The sequence below is a fragment of the Carcharodon carcharias genome, chromosome 10 (assembly GCF_017639515.1).
Source record: "Carcharodon carcharias isolate sCarCar2 chromosome 10, sCarCar2.pri, whole genome shotgun sequence".
NCBI lineage: Eukaryota > Metazoa > Chordata > Chondrichthyes > Lamniformes > Lamnidae > Carcharodon > Carcharodon carcharias.
The window spans coordinates 31,741,938-31,762,568 of record NC_054476.1 but is presented as its reverse complement, the minus strand read 5'-3'; the positions used below and the strand labels follow the sequence as shown (position 1 = coordinate 31,762,568).

The window sequence follows — 20,631 nt, the reverse complement described above, 5'->3', positions numbered from 1 at the left end:
GGCCTTGTGGTAGCGACTGAGGCCGCACCAGTAATGGTGTGCAGGAACCCACATTATTGGCCTCGCTAACTCTAACCGGCTAACACATTACATGAAGTTTAACAGCACAGAAACAGGCCATTCAACCCAACTGCTTCATGCCAGTGTTTATGCTCCACATGATTCTTCTAGCAGCCTATGTCATCTCTCTCTATCAGCATATCCTTCTATTCCTTTCTGCCTCATGCTTATCTGGCTTAAATGCATCTGTGCTATTTGCCTCAACCACTCCTTGTGGTTGTGAGTTCCACATTCTCACCACCCTCTGTGTAAAGTTGTTCCTCCTTAGTTTCTTATTGGATTTATTAGTGACAATCTTATATTTATGACCTTAGTTTTGGTCCCTTTCCCCCCACCCGCAGTATTTTGCTTTTATTCTCTACATCTGCTCTGCTGAACCACTTCATAATTTTAAAGATTTCTATTGGATCACCCCTCAGCTTTCCCATTTCTAGAGGAGAGAGCCTCAGCCAGCTCAACCATTCCTGAGAGTTATAGCCTCTTAGTTCTGGCATGTATCAGAAATTCCCCTTGCTCCTGTGTTTACAGAAATGTTCACCACTTGCTTTAATGTAACAGAGGGAGGAACTTCAGGGGTAGAATTTTTCGCTTGGCATGTGGGCATGTGCCCGACACGCTCGAGCAGGAAATAGCACTGAATGTTGTCGAGCAAGCATCCCGATGTCATCACGCACCCGTGATATTTCGGTCAGTGCGCGTGCACACGGGAGTTACAGTTACAGTTGACATTTCGGTTGGTGGACGGGTGAATCGGACGAGCGGCTTTTGCCTTTTTGAGGAAACTTCATCCAAGGGCGGGATGATGTTTCTGAGATTAAGTTTTAAAAAGATTAAAATGTTTGGACAGAATTTGCAGCATTCGTATGTTGAGGTGGCTCATTCTGATAAGTGGACATTTTTTTCAGGATTTTAAATTCAGCATTTATTGACTTTTAAATTCGTCAGCTCGCTGAGGCAGCTCTCTGCCTACAGGGAACTTTCCTTCCGCACTCGCCCATGCTAACTTCAGTGCTCGCCCTCCTCCCGCCCCCACCCCAGCAGCGCTGAGCCTTTCAGCATGCCTTTCACGCTGGCTGCCCGTTAATTGACCAGCCAGGGTGAAATCACGTTTGATGATCCATTCCCCGGCCGCTGCCAGGTCGAAAAAGACTCTGCTTCCACTGCCTTTTGAGGAAGAGAGGTCCAAAGACTCACTATCCTCTGAGAGAAAAAAATTCTCCTCATCTCTGTCTTAAATGAACAACCCTTTATTTTTAAACAGTGACCCATAGTTCTAGATTCTCCCATAAATTCTACCCATTCCCCGGCCCGAAAATTCTACCCCGGGTGAACACACCAAGTACTTATGCGTATCATCCCACCCCATCATTTCAAGGCTGTGATCTGCAACTGGAAAGGCCTCAAGCACATCAAAGTCCAACCACTTCACATCTAGGCTTGACACCCCTTCAAGTTATTTACTCCTCTCAAGTCTCCCAGGCCCTAACCGCCAGTCAACATAGTGTCAAACCTGCCATCTGTTTAACTCTATTGTGCAAAGTTGAGATATAACCAATAGTGAAAGCAGAGTCATTGTTATTTGAAGCCACAAAGACTTATGGAGCTCCGTGTAATTTTCTGTTATTCCATTGTCACATTTTGGCTGATGAGCAGGGAAATGTTAGCCATTTGAACTCTTAAGATCAATCTTAATGGAAGCTACGTATTTTGATTATAGTTTAACTTTCCTTGTATCCTTTCACTTGGGTATGCAATGCTGTAAACATTGGGACACCATTACTAAAGAAATAAAAATAACTATAGCGCCCTTCATGACCTCTGAACATAAAGGGATCGAGAATGAGAGGGCACAGTTTGATAGTAATTAGCAAAAGAAACAAAAGTGATATGAGGCGATACTTTTTTATGAAACGAGTAGTTAGGGTTTGGAATGCTCTGCCTGAGTGTGTGTTGGAGGCAGGCTCAATTGAATCATTCAAAAGGGAATTAGACTGTTATCAGAAAAGGAAGGATGTGCAGGGTTACGGGGAGAAGGCGGGGGAGTGTTACCAGGCCAGTTGCAAATTCGGAGAGCTGGTGCAGACCTGATGGGCCAAGTGGCCTCCTTCTGTGCCATAACAATTCTGTGATCCCAAAGTACCTTTACAGCCAATGAAGTACTTTTTGAAGTGCAATCACTGTGCTGTGTAGGGAATTTCTGTCTGCGTTGTTACAAATACCTCACCTCAACAGGTATTTTGAAGTATAAAAATGTACAAAAAATACTGTAGCCAGAGAACTAGCATGCAAAAATAAATCGGTTGCAATGGGGCCAGTACACCCAAGAGGAAATCAAACAATTGTTTCCCTTGATGGGGAATTCTAGAATCAGGGGACATACATTCAAGATAAGTGGCCGAAGGTGTAGGGGGGACATGAGGAAGAACTTTTTTTATGTAGAGGGTAGTAGGTGTCTGGAATTCGCTGCCCAAGTTGGTGGTAGAGGCAGAAACTTTAAACTCTTTTAAAAAGTACCTGGACTGCACCTTAAGTGCTGTAAACTGCAGGGCTATGGGCCAGGTGCAGGAAGGTGGGTATCCTCGGGCTGGCATGGACAAAATGGGCCAAATGGCCTCCTGTGCTGTAACTTTTCTATGGTTCTGTCAGAGATGTGTAGCTTCCAAGACTGCAAGGAAATTGGAACTCAAAGGACAGACAGAGTACCAAGCCAATGATGTTAAATGACAAGACCATCCCAGGGTATTGGTGTATTGGGTGTGAGACTACTACAGATAATGGGCACCAATGCGAGAAAGCCAATAAACTATGCAATGGTTTTAATTTTGAAACAATGTCTTTCCTTCCAATCACTTATCTCCAATCACCAAAAGTCAGAGACTAGCAGATCTTGACAACTGATCTGAAGTGGCAAAGGGCTGCCAGTGCACCAATCACTGCAGAGATTATTTTCATAAAAGGATGGGCATTGCTGAATTGAGAGCAGGAAAATAATTTTACGGCACCTAATTTGGATTGAGTTGAAAAGTGGTTGGAAGAGACACGCCCACAGCTGATTAAACAAACACAATTGCTACTGCCTATCCAATTGTAATTTCAAGGTTGAAGTTTGTTTCAAACAGAATGGTCATATCTAATATCCTGATCCCAAAGGGGGAAGATTTTAGCAATCCAACTACTTAGTTGATTAGGAGCCCTGTAAAGGCCAACGTTTCCTTCTGGCTAAATCAAGCCTCTGCTCTTTGATTGGTGTCACAAGAATGTGATTTTCAGCAGTCATTGTTCAGAGCCATTTCTCCTGGGGCAAGGCAAAGGATTTGGTAAGGAAGGTCTCACATCATTAATGAGATCTGACTCTGGTAGCAAGTACTCTAGTTGATTAAAGTTCAGCAACAGAATAGTACTTCTTTTCCTTAAAAAAGAATAAATGTTAAGCCAAAAAGAATTTTGTATTAGGTTTAGGACTGATGTTGTGATGCAGCCATTGCCAAGAAGCCAATTGAATTACAGTCAATAGTCTTTAAGGTTATGAAAGGGTTTGATTAGCTGGACAACAACAACTTATGGTGCCTTTAATGTAATAAAATGTTCCAGGGCATTTGATAAGAGTATTATAATTTAAAATTAGATACCGAGCCACATAAGGTGATATTAGGCAAGAAGGCCAAAGGCTTGGTCAAAGGGGTTACATTTTAAGGAACGTTTTGAAGAGAGGTGGAGAGATTTAGGGCCAAGACAGCTGAAGGCATGGCCGCTAAGGGAATACTCAAAGAGGCCAGAACTTGATGAGCACAGATATCTTGGACGGTTGTGAGGCTGGAGCAGATTACAAAAGTAGGAAGGGGGCAAAGCCATGGAGGGATTTGAAAACAAGGATGAGATTTTTAAACCAAGTCATTGCTTGACCAGGGCCAGTGTAGGTCAACAAACATAGGATGATTGTGGAACAGGACTTGGTGTGAGCTAAGACATGGGTTTTAAATGACCTCAAGTTTATGGCAGGTAGAATTTTGGAGACTAGCAAGAATGCATTGGAATAGTCAACTCTCAAGGTTACAAGCAGATGAGCTGAGACAGTGGAGAGTCTGACGATGTTACGGAGTGGAAATAGGCCATCTTATTCCTTAGAGGAAGTTCTTCCATTTGTGGGGGAGTCCAAAACTAGGGGTCATAAATATAAGATAGTAATAAATCCATAGGAGATTCAGGAGGAATTTCTTTACCCAGAGAATGGTTCAAATGTGGAACTCACTACCAGATGGAATGTTTGGGGTGAATAACTAAAGTTAAAGGGAACACAGATAAATACATGAGGGGCAAAAGATTAGATGATATGCTGATAGGATGAGATAAAGAATGGTTGGAGAAAGCTCTTGTGAAGCATAAGCAGTGGCAAAGCAGTTGGACCGAATGGCCTATTTATGTGCTGTAAATACTACGTAATTCTACATAATAAAACTGGGGAAGGATGTAAAATTTGCTGCCAACTCACCATCATCTGCTTTACATACTCACGTAAAGTCAAGATCTACCCCAGTGCATGAGGGTAAAAGATGACCAGGCTAACTATTTCATGTTATATATGAACATACATATGAATATATGAATTAGGAGTAGGAGTAGGCCACTCGGTTCTTCAAGCCTGCTCCGCCATTCAATAAGATCATGGTTGATCTGATTGTAACCTCAACCCCACATTCCTGCCTATCCTCTGACCTTTAACCCTTCTTGTTAATCAAGAATTTATGTGGCTCTGGCTTAAAAATATTCAAAGACTCTGCTTCCACTGCCTTTTGAGGAAGAGAGTTCCAAAGACTCACTATCCTCAGAGAAAAAAATTCTCCTCATCTCTGTCTTAAACGAGCAACCCCTTATTTTTAAACAGTGAGCCATAGTTCTAGATTCTCCCACAAGAGGAAACATCCTCTCCATGTCCACCCTGTCAAGACCCCTCAGGATCTTAAAGGTTTCAATCAACCTCTTATTCTTCTAAATTCCAGTGGATACAAGCCTAACCTGTCCAGCCTTTCTTCATAAAATAACTCACCCATCAGGCATTAGTCCAGTAAACCTTCTCTGAGCTGCTTCCAATGCATTTCCCAATAAGGAGACCAATACTGTACACGGTACTCCAGACGTGGTCTCACCTGTGCCCTGTACAACTGAAGCATTCATTACTTCCCTATTTTTGTAATCAATTCCCCTCACAATAAATGATAACATTTTATTAACTCCTAATAACTTGCTGTGAACTTCTTCACTTTTGACTTTTGGCAATAGTGTAGAACTGGATGATATAGGCCTTGGCTGTCTGTTAAACTTCTCTTCTGATTGAAGGAAATAGCAACAGAAATTAGGAGAGGTGTTTAACATGCAAGTTAGCCCATATTGCCCGGTTCTGCACAACTGCCCAAAGTCACAACCCGCGTGAGTTTCAGTCATTCATGAATGGTTTTTATGAAATAATCTCTGTTATTTTATGTCGCTCGGCAACTTGTTGAAAAGATGTCGCTTAGCCCATTGTGTGTCAGCAGCGTCTGTTGCCCCAGCTCCGTGGGACTGTCACCATCTGTACATGACATCCTTTGTTTTCTTCTTGCAGGATACACTGAATAACAACTCATTCGGCAAAAAGTACAGCTGGCAGGAAAAGGTCTCTCGATCATCATCCCCATTGAAAACTGGTACGTGTGTCTGCATTGCGCCTATTCCTGATGACATGTCCATATTGGAGCTGCATCTTTAAGAGCAAAGTTTATCTACTTGGTTCTTAATCCACCAAAATTGTTTAGTGAGCTCCAGTGTGTGTGTTTTTTGCAAGTATTTTTTAACCATTTAGAAAAGGGAGCAAGAGCTTGCATTTAACATAGTGCTTTTAACAAATTAAAGTGCCTTAATGTGCTTCACTCGAGCATTTTCAGGCAAACATTTGAAATCAGTGGATATTTGGAGAGGTGACCATAATCTTGGTCAAAGAGTTAGGTTATAAGGAATGTCTTAAAGGAAAAGAGGGAGGTAGAAGGATGGAGAGGCTTAGGGCAGGAATTCCAGAGCTAAGGGTCCAGACAGCTGAAGGTATGGCTGCCAATGATGGGGTGAGGAGAGTGGATATGTGCAAGAGGTCAGAATTGAAGGAGCAGAAAGATCTCAGAGATCTGTAGATCTGGAGGAGATATAGGGAGGAAATTCGGATATGAAGGGATCTTAATGCAAGGATGAGAATTTTAAATTCCAGGTGCTGGTGGACTGCAGGGAGCCAATGCCAGTTAGTGAGCACAGGGATGATGGGCAAATAGGCATTGATGAGCATAGCAGAGTGGAATTTCCACTATTATGTTGTCGGGACTTGGGTGCTATAGTGTTGAGTGCAGAAGGCAAATGGAATAAGGAGATCCACCACTGAATTTCTGCATTTGGAGAGCTTCTGGAAATGCCTCTTTCTTGTGCGCTCTCTCTCTTGCACTCTCTCTCTCTCTCTCTGTTCATTCCCCTACCCCAGGAGAGAACGTGGTTGCTTGACCTTTGATTGTCCCACTGCATTGAAATGGGAACATGAGACCAGGGAGACAGAATGTTTTCACTTCATATAGCTACAATTACTGCCTCCTTTAAGACCCTCCTTAAGACCTACCTCTTGCCTGAGCATTTGGTTGCCATCCTAATATCCCATCCTATGGCATGGTGTCAATTTAGCCTTTTTACTTCCCTGTGAAGTGTCTTAAATTGTGCTCTATAAATGCAAGTTGTTACTTCAATGGAATAAAAATCGGGCGGGTTCTCTAATGGGCGGATGATCTGTCTCATCAGTGTACCAGCCAGGCCATGAATCTATCCCCCCCAGATATTTGTCTTCAGTCGAGGCAGCAGGATTTGGTGGTTTGCAGACCTCCTCGCAGTTGTTTGCTTGACAATCAGTCCTCTTCCCTGAAATTGCTCACTGCACATTCCCCCTAGGGGCTGGGATGACAAATGACGAGGCTTTGCTGACCACTCCACTGGGAATCCAAGACTCTTAACAGTAGCGTCCACTTGCTGCTAACATCATAGCAATATCCTGGGACATGGCTGAGAACTATCTGCTTGGATTGTGAACGTATCACAAATAGGTTTACCAGTTTGCAGTTGAAGGAGCTTGTTGTGGTGAGGAGGAAGAATGGCAGCTCCATGCATGTTTTTGCAAAGGGTTGGAGAGATTAATGGTCCAGTTTCGGCATGAAATAACAATGGGCCTGCCCACTGTACCAGCTACAAGAGGAAGGGTTTAGGAGTGATTAACCCTTTGCTGCCCAGACAATTTCTGGCATGGTTTCGCTATTTCTTGTCTGGAGACGTTCTCTTTTGGCTTTTATTGTGTCAGAGCTCAGTCAATGAAAAACTCTCAGAATTAGTCATTTTAATTACCCAATCCCTGAATCCTTGATTCACTGGGAACAGGAGTGTAATGCACAATGTATTATTCTTCTGTTGAAGTGCACCTGTCCTTAAGTTAGCCTCTCTGTTGATCAATTAAAATGTAATTTGGAGGTCTTGTGGTGCAGTGGTAGCGTCCCTACCTCTGGGCCAGAAGCTCTGGGTTCAAATCCCACTTCTGGACTTGATGGCCATGGAAGATGCATTCATAACGTGGCCAACAGGTTGATTATCAGCCTCTAAACCCTTCCAATATGTCGGATGGCAGGCAGTAAAGGTTGGAGAGTTTCCTACTCAACCATACTGCGGAAGGCTACAGCAAACCACGACAGTACTTTGCTAAGCATGGACCAATGGAAGTCCATAGTTTCCCCCTTAGAGCATGGCAACTGGAGGATGAGGGGGGGTGGGGGGAAGAGTGCAATTCATAGAACCAGAGAATGGTTCAGCACAGAAGAGACCATTCAGCCTATCGCATCAATGTAATGTCTATCATAGAGCAATTCAGTTCATTCCACTCGTCCACTCTTTCGCCACGTCCTTGCAATTTTTCTACTTCATGTATTTATCCAATTCCCTTTCCCATGAGGACTCGAAATGTCAACTCTTTTCTTCTCCGCCAATGCTGCCAGACCTGCTGAGTTTTTCCAGATAATTCTGTTTTTGTTTCCCTTTCCCAAGGCTGATTCTGCCTCCTTATCAGGCAGCATTTTCCAAATCCAAATGCATAAGAGTGATTATCCTCATGCCACCTCTGGTGCTTTTGACCATCACCTTAAATCAGTGCCCTTGGGTTATCAACCATCAGTCATGGAAACACTTTCTCTTTATTTACTCTATCTAAGTTTGCACCATGTTAAACACTTCTATCAAATCTATCCTTAATCTTCTCTGCTGTAAGGAGACAGCCCCAACTTCTCCACCCTCTCTGTTTAACTGCAGTCTCTCATCCCTGACACCACTCTACTAACAATTCTCACTGTTGGAGGTGGGATGCATGTACACTTCCAGTTCCAGGACATGGGAAACCAGCATGAAATGACAGGCTTGCTTTCTCTTTTTTATCTTAAATGTACTTTTGAGATTTTTGGAAGCTGATTTCAGTTTGCTGACTGGGTGTAAAAGTAATGTGGATCGGGCTCCTGTTATCGAAATTACCTGTTTTTTAAATTCCCATTTGAGCCAGTGTTCCATAGGCCAGCCTTATACACTGGGCAGGGCAGGTTGGCATGTTTAAAATCTGCCCCTTTGTCATGTGTGACAGGCTCATATCAATAGATTTATAAAAAAAACTATAAGGAACTGGACAATGATCTTCACTGATTTTTCTCAACAATCCCAGTGTTTCTCTTGATTCTTCTGCACACCAATTGACGTGTCCATGTCTCCACTGACACATTTCAGATGCTGCCTACATGTCTGATTTCTTTCACTTTTTAGAAGTGCAGTCCAGCTTCTAGTTTTACTTTTTAATCTGGAGCTGATCTTAACTCTGTGCAGTGTGAAATCCACAGAGAGACCAGAGAGAAGGCTCCAAACACAGTTCTGTAAAGAGAACTGGGTGCTTTTAAAATAACTGGTAAGAATGATGCTCATCAGCAAATGCAGCAACACTCCAGTTTGTGTCGGTGTACCTGTCCATTTGTTTGTCTTTCACACTCTATATCCTTGTGCCTCCATCCCATCCCTTTTCTTCCTTCCCTCCCTCCTTTCCACATTCTCAGTCCTCTCCCTCCTCTTTCCCCTTCCTCCTCCTTTCCCTTTCTACCTTCTCTGCATATTCCTTCCCCTCAGCCACCTCCTCTTTTCTCCTGCTCCTCTCTGTCCTCCTTGCTGCTTCCCTCATCTTCCTTTCCCCCTCCTTCCCATTCTCCTCATCCATTTCCCTCGCCCCTCCTCCTTAACCTCTTTTCTCCTTCCCCCTTCAACCTCTGTCTCTCCTCCCTTCCTTGTCTTTTTCCCTTCTTTTCCACCTCCATCATCCCATTGATTCTCCTGAGTTTCACCCCACTCCCACCAAAAATCTACCTCCCACAGTCCCAGTACCTCAGGGCATGTCCAAGTGGTAGATTGAGGACAATTGACAGGAAGGTGTAGCGTTGGTTGAGCAGTGCAGCAAATGACTTTCTCTTAAATGCATCACAGTGGCCTGGAGAATATGATGACTGTTTGTTTTGGGTTGGAGGCTTTTGTTTGGAACAATGAATAACCTTTGTGTATTACAGGAGAGGTGACTCCCGCTCACGGGTGCCTGGGAGATGAGGTGAAACCAGCGAGTGGCACCACTGACAAAGGGACATCGACTGCCCAGGTCAACCCTTGCAGGCGGGCACCAGCAGGGCAGAGTGAGACTGTAGCTTCCATCCCTACAGGGTGCTCAGCAATGGTGACAGCCTCTAACCAGCGGGCGAAGGACAACGAGGGTCAACATGATGAGCGCATCCGGTACCAAACACAGGTGCCGATCGAGGCCACGGAGGAGATCTACCTAACTCCGGTGCAGAGGAACTCAGACTCCTCGGAAAACGAGAAGCCCTTCCTCTCTCAGTCCAACGAAAACCGCATGTCCATCAGCTCGGATGTCGACTTCACCCACTGCTTGACCCTGCCAGGCAACCCGAAACCTTCGATCAGTGAAGAGGATGAAGAGCTCTCTTGCCTTTCCACGTCCCACAGCTGCTCTTTGCCACGAACCTCGCTCAACGCAGAGCAGCTCTTCCCGAGGACCTCAGTAAGCTCAGACAGTGCTCTGTCGTATGATTCGGTTAAGTACACACTGGTTGTGGATGACAACATGCAGTTGGAGCTGGTGAGCCTAAAACACTGTTACTCAGGGTACAGCGACGACAGCGATTCGGCAACCGTCTATGACAACTGCATTCCGTCTCCGTACGAGTCTGCTATTGGGGAAGAGTATGAGGAGGGGGTGCTGAAGAGAGACTCAGTCTGTCTGTCAGAAGACTCCACGCCAGAAGCAGATATTCCTTTCTCCAAGAAATTCCTCAATGTTTTTATGAGTGGAAGGTCAAGAACGTCCAGTAAGTAGCTTTCAATTATTTATTTTCTGGTGTGGAGTGGGGGGGTTTAGTAAATGACAGTGACTGGAATGTGGAGATTTATGCAGTGCTCCAGAGTTGTGACAGTGGGGGTGGGAGGTGCCAGAGTTGAGACTGGGTTGTGTCGGGGGGAAGTAGGTTTCGGGTGGTGGGTGGGAGGGGGGGTGATGTTGCAAGAAAGAGGGTGGTTTCCAGAGCTTTGAGTTGGGTGCCAGGGCTGTGATAGCTGGGCAGGGTGCCAGAGTGGTGGGGGTGGGGGTGTCTGAGATATGAGAGGACACAGAGTGGGTACTGCACACGTGCAAGGTATAAAGATCTGAATTATGATTCGGTTAAGTACACACTGGTTGTGGGTGACAACATGCAGTTGGAGCTGGTGAGCCTAAAACACTGTTTCTCAGGGTACAACGATGACAGTGATTTGGCAAACGTCTATGACAACTGCATTTCGTCTCCATACGAGTCTGCTATTGGGGACGAGTATGAGGTGCATGCAACCTAGGACACTGAGCTCAAGTGCTGGACCAACCCGTAAAATAAGGGATGGTTGATCACCTTGTATTTATCCCACAGCCAACAAAAAGGGATAATTTGGTTGATAATCTCATTGCTTGTTTCAATGCCCTTGTTTGGATAATGCTGATTAAACATGCTTCAGAGTGTGGAGCTATAGGGGATGAATGGACTGTGGCTAACAGGGAACTGAGTTGACACACACCACATGGATTTTAGTTAAAAGCTCAATATAGGATTTTTATGGCAACGTCTTATATTTATATAGCGCCTTTCACAATTTCAGGACGTCCCAAAATGCTTTACAACCAATGAAGTACTTTTGAAGTATAGTCACTGTTATAATGTAGGAAAGGCAATTTGTGCACAGCAAGTTCCCACAATAAGATAAATGACTGGTGAATCTATTCCTGTTGGTGCTGGATGAGGAAGGCATGCTACCCAGGAGAGCGAGTGTATTCTTGTGTAAAAACAAAAAAACTGCAGATGCTGGAAATCCAAAACAAAAACAGAATTACCTGGAAAAACTGGGTGTGAGGAGCTGTAGTCGAGGTAGCTGTGGGAGTCGGTAGGCTTGTAATGGACATTGGTGGACACCCTAACATTGTCATCAAACCCGCTGACAAGGGTGGTTCTGTTGTTGTCTGGCGCACTGTCCTCTACCTCACGGAGGCTGAGCATCAACTCACAGACACTTCCTTCTACCTCACCCTGGACCATGACTCCACCGTTGAACATCAAGCCATTGTTTCCAGGACTGTCACTGACCTCATCTCCTCTGGAGATCATCCTCCCACAGCTTCCAACCTGATAGTCTCCCAACCTCGGACGGTCCGCTTCTACCTCCTACCCAAAATCCACAAACAGGACTGTCCCTGCAGACCAATCGTGTCAGCTTGTTCCTGCCCCATGGAACTAATTTCTCGTTACCTTGCCTCCTCTCTCCCCATTGTCCAGTCCCTTCCCACCTACATCCGTGATTCCTCTGACACCTTATATCACATCAACAATTTCCAGTTCCCTGGCCCCAACCGCCTCCACTTCACCATGGACGTCCAATCCCTCTACACCTCCACCCCCACCAGGATGGTCTGAGGACCCTTAGCTTCTTCCTCGAACAGAGGCCCGAGCAATCCCCATCCACCACTACTCTCCTCCGTCTAGCTGAACTTGTTCTCACACTGAACAATTTCTCCTTCAACTCCTCTCACTTCTTCCAAATAAAAGGTGTGGCTATAGGTACCCGCATGGGCCTCAGCTATACCTGTCGCTTTATGGGGTATGTGGAACATTCCTTGTTCCAGTCCTACTCCAGCCCCCTCCCACAACTTTTTCTCCGGTACATCGATGATTACTTCGGTGCTGCTTCGTGCTCTTGTCGGGACCTGGAAAAATTTATTAATTTTGCTTCCAATCTCCACCCCTCCATCATTTTCACATGGTCCATCTCTGACACTTCCCTTCCCTTCCTTGACCTCTCTGTCTCAATTTCTGGTAATAGGATGACCACCAATATCCATTACAAGCCTACCGACTCCCACAGCTACCTCGATTACAGCTCCTCACACCCCACTTCCTGTAAGGACTCCATCCCATTCTTTCAGTTCCTTTCCCTCCGACGCATCTGTTCTGATGATGCTACCTTCCAAAACAGTTCCTCTGACATGTCCTCCTTCTTCCTTAACCGAGGTTTTCCACCCACGCTCGTTGACAGGGCCCTCAACCGTGTCCGGCCCATCTCCCGCGCATCCACCCTCACCCCTTCTCCCTCCCAGAAACATGATAGGGTCCCCCTTGTCCTCACTTATCACCCCATCAGCCTCCGCATTCAAAGGATCATCCTCCCCCATTTCCGCCAACTCCAGCATGATGCCACCACCAAATACATCTTCCCTTCACCCCCCAGCAACATTCTCTAGGGATCGTTCCCTCCGGGACACCCTGGTCCACTCCTCCATCACCCCCTACTCCTCAACCCCCACCTATGGCACCTCCCGATGCATACGCAAAAGATGTAACACCTGCCCCTTCACTTCCTCTCTCCTCACCGTCCAAGGGCCCAAACACTCCTTTCAAGTGAAGCAGCATTTCACTTGCATTTCCCTCAACTTAGTCTACTGCATTCGTTGCTCCCAATGCGGTCTCCTCTACATTGGAGAAACCAAATGCAAACTGGGCGACCGCTTTGCAGAACACCTGCGGTCTGTCCGCAAGAATGACCCAAACTTTCCTATCGCTTGCCATTTTAACACTGCACCCTGCTCTCTTGCCCACATGTCTGCCCTTGGCTTGCTGCATTGTTCCAATGAAGCTCAACGCAAACTGGAAGAACAGCACCTCATCTTCCAACTAGGCACTTTACAGCCTTCTGGACTGAATATTGAATTCAACAACTTTAGATCTTGAACTCCCTCATCCATCCCCACCCCCTTTCCGTTTCTTCCCCCTCCCTTTTGTTTTTTCCAATAATTTGTACAGATTTTTCTTTTCCCACCTATTTCCATTATTTTTAAATCTATACCTCTTATGCCCTGTTAGTCTCATTTCACCCCACCCCCACTAGAGCTGTACCTTGTGTGTCCTGCCATCCATTCTTAATTAGCACATTCATTTAGATAATATCACCACCTTCAACACCTCTTTGTTCTTTTGTCTGTGACATCTTTTGATTAGCTGCTCCTATCACTGCTTGCTTGTCCCTACAACCACTCCCCCCCCCATTTCTCTTCTCCCCCCACCTTAAACCAGCATATATTTCACCCCTCTCCTAATTTTACTCAGTTCTGTTGAAGGGTCATGAGGACTCGAAACGTCAACTTTGTTCTTCTCCGCCGATGCTGCCAGACCTGCTGAGTTTTTCCAGGTAATTCTGTTTTTGTTTTTGAGTGTATTCTTGTCCCTTGAATAATGCCATAGGATTATTAATGCCCGCCTGAATAAGCAGACGGGGCCTCCATACTGAACGTAGATGTCAGCCTGGATTATGCATTTAAGCCTCAAAGGATGAAACTCTGTGTGAGCTATGCTTCATAGAGTCTCATGGAGCTTACTTCGCAATACATACACCTTTAGGCTGAAATCATTCTTAGGATGTGGGTGTCACTGGCAAGGCTGCAAATTATTACCCATATCTAAAAAAGAAAGAAAGATTTGTAGTTATGTTATGCCTTTTCATGATTATCAGACATCTCAAAGTGCTTTGCAGCCAGTGAAGTGCATGAAGTGTCTTAATCTTTGTGTTGCAGGAAATGCAAGTCAATTTGCATACAGCAAACATCCACAAACAAATGTGACAATGACCAGATAATCTGTTTCTGTGATGCTGATTGAGGGATAAATATTTGCTAGCGCACCAGGGAAAAATTCCCTGCTGTTTATTAAGAAGCGCCATGGGATGTTTTAAATCCAGAGCGCAGGTTGGGGTCTTGGTTTAATGTCCTTTCAAAAAGGCAACACCTCAAGCAGAGCAGTACTCCATCAGTACTGCACTGGAGTATCAGCTTTGTTTTCTGTGTTCAAATCCTGGAGCAGGAGAGCAGGACTTGAACCTGGAACCTCCTGGACTCAAATGCAAATTTGTAATCGCCACAGCTGACACCTGTTCCTGTGATGGTCGTCGGCCTGCTTTAGCAGTTAAAACAATCAAGTGGCTTACTGGGCAATTTCAGAGGGCAGTTAAGAGTCAGTCATATTTGGGTGGGACCGGTGTCACATAAGACAGGTAAGAATAACCCTAACATTGTCATCAAACCCGCTGACAAGGGTGGTTCTGTTGTTGTCTGGCGCACTGACCTCTACCTCGCGGAGGCTGAGCGTCAACTCGCAGACGCTTCCTCCTACTTATCCCTGGACCATGATCCCACCACTGAACATCAAGCCATTGTTTCCAGGAGTGTCACTGACCTCATCTCCTCTGGAGATCTTCCTCCCACAGCTTCCAACCTGATAGTCACACAACCTCGGACGGCCCGCTTCTAACTCCTGCCCAAAATCCACAAACAGGACTGTCCCGGCAGACCGATCGTATCAGCCTGTTCCTGCCCCATGGAACTCATTTCTCGTTACCTTGACTCCCTTCTCTCTCCCCTTGTCCAGTCCCTTCCCACCTACATCCGTGATTCCTCTGACACCTTACGTCACATCAACAATTTCCAGTTCCCTGGCCCCAACCGCCTCCACTTCACCATGGCCGTCCAATCCTTCTACACCTCCATCCCCCACCAGTATGGCCTGAGGGTCCTTAGCTTCTACCTCGAACAGAGGCCTGAACAATCCCCATCCACCACTACTCTCCTCCGTCTAGCTGAACTTGTTCTCACACTGAACAATTTCTCCTTTAACTCCTCTCACTTCTTCCAAATAAAAGGTGTGGCTATGGGTACCCGCATGAGCCCCAGCTATGCCTGTTTCTTTATGGGGTATGTGGAACATTCCTTGTTCCAGTACTACTCCAGACCCCTACCACAACTCTTCCTCCAGTACATCGATGATTACGTCGGTGCTGCTTCATTCTCTTGTCGGGACCTCGAAAAATTTATTAATTTTGCTTCCAATCTCCACCCCTCCATCATTTTCACATGGTCCATCTCTGACACTTCCCTTCCCTTCCTTGACCCCTCTGTCTCAATTTCTGGTGATAGACTGTCCACCAATATCCATTACAAGCCTACTGACTCCCACAGCTACCTCGACTACAGCTCCTCACACCCCGCTTCCTGTAAGGACTCCATCCCATTCTCTCAGTTCCTTAGCCTCCGTCACATCTGTTCTGATGATGCTACCTTCCAAAACACTTCCTCTGACATGTCCTCCTTCTTCCTTAACCAAGGTTTTCCACCCACGGTCGTTGACAGGGCCCTCAACCGTGTCCGGCCCATCTTCCATGCATACACCCTCATGCCTTCTCCTCCCTCCCAGAAACATGATAGGATCCCCCTTGTCCTCACTTATCAAGCCACTGGCCTCCGCATTCAAAGGATCATCATCCGCCATTTCCACCAACTTCAGCATGATGCCACCAGCAAGCACATCTTCCCTTCATCCCCCCGGCGGCATTCCGTAGGGATCGTTCCCTCTGGGATAACCTGGTCCACTCCTCCATCACCCCATACTCCTCAACCCCTACCTACGGCACCTCCCCATGCCCACGCAAAAGATGCAACACCTGCCGCTTCACTTCCTCTCTCCTCACCGTCCAAGGGCCCAAACACTCCTTTCAAGTGAAGCAGCATTTCACTTGCATTTCCCCCAACTTAGTCTACTGCATTCATTGCTCCCAATCCGGTCTCCTCTACTTTGGGCGACCGCTTTGCAGAACACCTGCGGTCTGTCCGCAAGAAAGACCCAAACCTCCCTGTGGCTTGCCATTTTAACACTCCACCCTGCACTCTTGCCCACATGTCTGTCCTTGGCTTGCTGCATTGTTCCAATGAAGCTCAACGCAAACTGGAGGAACAGTACCTCATCTTCCGACTAGGCACTTTACAGCCTTCTGGACTGAATATTAAATTCAACAACTTTAGATCTTGAACTCCCTCCTCCATCCCCACCCCCATTCCGTTTCTTCCCCCTCCCTTTTGTTTTTTCCAATAATTTATATAGATTTTTCTTTTCTCACCTATTTCCATTATTTTTAAATCTATACCTTTTATGCCCTGTTAGTCTTATTTCACCCCACCCCCACTAGAGCTGTACCTTGTGTGTCCTGCCATTCTTTCTTAATTAGCACATTCTTTTAGATAATATCACCACCTTCAACACCTCTTTGTTCTTTTGTCTGTGACATCTTTTGATTATCTGCTCCTATCACTGCTTGCTTGTCCCTACAACCCTCCCCCCACTTCTCTCCCCCCCCCCACCTTAAACCAGCTTATACTTCACCCCTCTCCTAATTTTACTCAGTTCTGTTGAAGGGTCATGAGGACTCAAAACGTCAACTTTGCTCTTCTCTGCCGAAGCTGCCAGACCTACTGAGTTTTTCCAGGTAATTCTGTTTTTGTTAAGAATAACAGGCTTCCTTCCCTAAAGGATAGTGATGAATCATTTGGAACTTTTCCTACAATGTAACATTGCTGTTTGTGGAAATTTGCTGTGTGCAAATTGGCTGCCTTGCTTCCTCCATTACAACACTTCAAAAGTACTTCATTGACTATAAATTGCTTAGAGATGTCCTGAGTTGAAAGTTCTTTCATAAAATGCAAGGTCTTTCTTTCAAGTTTCTTTTCACTTTTCAGGCTAACATTAATAAATGTAATTGTAACTCAGTTCTTGCGTCGCTAGCTTTATTCGCAGGTTGTTTGTCAGAATGGATTCTGGGTCCACTTTAGCTTCAGAAACACCCAAAAGCTACCCAACATGACCTCAAATTGTTTCTTAGCTGATTGTAGAAATTTTATCTCCATTGCACTGCTTTCTCCTGATCTCACTCCCCATAAAATCTAAACCATCCGTAATTCTGCTGCCCCTATCCTGTCCATTACTCAGTTCTGCTGGTCTTTCAACCAACCTTCATTGTCCTGCATTGGTCTACCACTCCATCAATGGACCAAATTCTCACCCTCATCTACTTATCTTTACTGTATCGCAGCACACCCGACCTCTGTAACTTCGCCAACTTAATGACCCCTCACATTCCTTCAGGTCCTCAATTTCTGGACCCTGGGTACCCTTCCTTCCTCTTCTCCACCTCTTCCTAACAAAGCCCTGACCCTTTTGGGACTCGATCTCCAAACTCCTTGTTCTCTTTATATTTTTCTTCCCTTTTACCAAGATTTCACTCAGTTCTCCACACTCAGTTGAACAGGCTCAGTACTCAATCTGTGGCAAACCTTGCAATGGTTCCTTATGTTAAAGGTGCCACATGTAATTTTGGCAATTTTTTAAGTGTAGTCGCTGATGTATGGGAAAAAGCAATGATTGGTTTACAGATGGTGAGGTGCCACAGATGACAACTGAGATGAATCCCCTGATGATTTGATTTTTCAGTGGCATTGACTGAGGAATGAATATTGATAAGGAGACAGGGAAAATTCCCTGTTTGTTTTCAAATTGTTCCATGGGATCTTTTGCATCCACCCTAAACAGGTGAATGAGATCTAACATCTTGGCTGGATTTTCACTGAGCTGGCATGACTCGGGAGCCCTTTAAAAATGGTGGGTGGATCCCAATTCCAGGATTCCCAACCCCATTCCAAGGATTTTCAGTTTTTGGGAGTGCCCTCTAAGGGTGCTGCTGATTTGTATTGTGAGCCTGGCATTCCCGATTTGACCAGCTGTATTGGGGGGATAGGCATGTCCTCTTTCTCTGCAATGTTCATGGGGTCAGGTCAGGTTTTCAAAGAGTTGTGGTTCACGACACCCTCGTGAACCATAGTCGACATGAAGGAACCTTTTGAAAGGTGAGTTCAAAAGGACCTCCTCATGCCCAGGTACACCTCCATGCCAAGGTTTGCCCCTCCTGCCTACCCAATATGGCCCCTCATACTCCTCATGCCAAGGTTTTCCCCTAAACAATCCTTGTGGCCCCTCATGCCCCAATGCCAAGGTATACCCCCCAAGCAACCTCCATGGCCTGTCATGTCTCCCATGCCAAGCGGTGGTACTTCCATGCCCACTCACCCACAGGAATGAATGAGGAGGCTTCAAGAGGATTTGGACAGGCTAAGTGCATGAGCTAGAACATGGCAGATGGAATATAACGTGAATAAATGTTTATTTATTCACTTTGGCAGAAAAAAACAGTAAGGCAAAACATTTCTCAAATTGTGAGAGGTTGGGAAATGCGGGTGCCCAAAGGGACCTGAGTGTCCTTGTCACTAAAAGCAAGCAAGCAATTAGGAAGGTAAGTGGTATATTGGCGATCAACAGGCTTCCTTCCCTAAAGGATAGTGCTGAACATTTGGAACTTTTCCTACAATGTAACATTGCTGTTTGTGGAAATTTGCTGTGTGCAAATTGGCTGCCTTGCTTCCTCCATTACAACACTTCAAAAGTACTTCATTGGCTATAAAATGCTTTGTGATGTCCCGAGTTGAAAGGTCTTTCATGAAATGCAAGGCCTTTCTTTCAATTTCTTGTCACTCTTCAGGTTAAAATTAATAAATGTAATGTAACTCAGTTCTTGCGTCGCTAGCTTTATTCGCAGGTTGTTTGTCAGAATGGATTCTGGGTCCAGTTTAGCTTCAGAAACACCCAAAAGCTCCCCAACATGACCTCAAATTGTTTCTTAGCTGATTGTAGAAATTTTACCTCCATTGCACTGCTTTCTCCTGACCTCACACCCCTATATTGGAGATTTGAATACAGGAGTAAATATGTCTTACTGCAGTTGTTTAGAGCCTTGGTGAGACCTCGCCTGGAGTATTTGTTCTCACTAGAGCGACGGAGATTGAGGGGCGACTTGATAGAAGTTTACAAAATTATGAGTGACATGGACAGAGTAGATAGTCAGGAGCTTTTTCCCTGGGTGGAAGAGTCAATTACTAGGGGACATAGATTTAAGGTGAGCGGAGAAAACTATAGAAGAGATGTGCGGGGCAAGTTTTTTACGCAGAGGGTAGTGAGTGTCTGGAATTCGCTGCCAGAGGAGGTGGTGGAAGCAGGTACAATAGTGATGTTTAAGAGGCAGCTTGACAAATACATGAATAGGATGGGAATAGAGGGATACAGACCCCGGAAGTGCAAAATGTTTTAGTTGACGGGCAATATGATCGGCGCAGGCTTGGAGGGTCGAAGGGCCTGTTCCTGTGCTGTACTTTTCTTAGTTCTTTGTTCTTGTTCTAGTTTGGTCCCTTTCTCTAAGGAGGGATATATTTACCATAGAGGGAGTGCATTGAATGTTCGCCAGATTAATCCCTGGAGTGGCAGTGTTGTTCTTATGAGGAGAGATTGGGGGGAGTGGGCCTGTATTCCCTAGAGTTTCAAAGAATGAGGGGCGACCTCATTAAGATTACAAAGTTCTTACAGGTCATGACAGGGTGAATGCAGATGAGTTGTTTCCCCTAGCTGGTGAGTCTAAAAACCAGGGGTCATAACCTCAGGATAAGCGGTAGGCCATTTAAGACTCAGGTGAGGAAGAATTTCTTCACTCAAGGGGTGATGAATCTTTGATGGCTGTGGAAGCTCAATCGTTGAACATGTTCAAAACAGAAATCAATAGATTTCTGGAGACTAATGACATCAAGGAACATGGAGATAGGGTGGGAAAGTGGTATTGAGGTAGATGATCAGTCATGATCCAATTGAATGGCCTACTCCTATTCCTATGTTTCTAAACCTATAGTGACAGTAGGATGTGTTAAAACAAAGCTTTACAAAAATGATCATTCATTGTTAACTTTCCACTTTTTTAAAAGAACTCCTTTTTATGCCAGCCCAATAAAAATATCAATCATTCAGACACTTTAAATTATCAATAGCTGAAACCACAATGTCCCACAACACCATGGTGGGCCCTTTGAACAGCACGCCTCTGCACCCTGCAGCCTCTGTGACTGCCTCTGAACCTTCCCCAGGATGGCTGACCTGAATACAACCTGCACCCAGCCCCCGACAATGAAAATCCTGTCCTCGCGAGCGCTTTCTCCTGAGGTGGGTG

At 45.4% G+C, this 20,631-nt stretch overlaps 1 protein-coding gene across 2 annotated transcripts in view; it reads left to right on the top strand.

Annotated features, from left to right (window-relative positions):
* The window catches only part of mapk8ip1b (mitogen-activated protein kinase 8 interacting protein 1b), a 187,649-nt gene that overhangs the window by 131,924 nt on the left and 35,094 nt on the right, over positions 1-20,631 (top strand). For both annotated transcript variants that reach the window (XM_041197839.1, XM_041197838.1), the window contains exons 4-5: positions 5,660-5,741; positions 9,693-10,505. In XM_041197839.1, the coding sequence (XP_041053773.1) occupies positions 5,660-5,741; positions 9,693-10,505 (895 nt within the window). The remainder of the gene's footprint in view (positions 1-5,659; positions 5,742-9,692; positions 10,506-20,631) is intronic.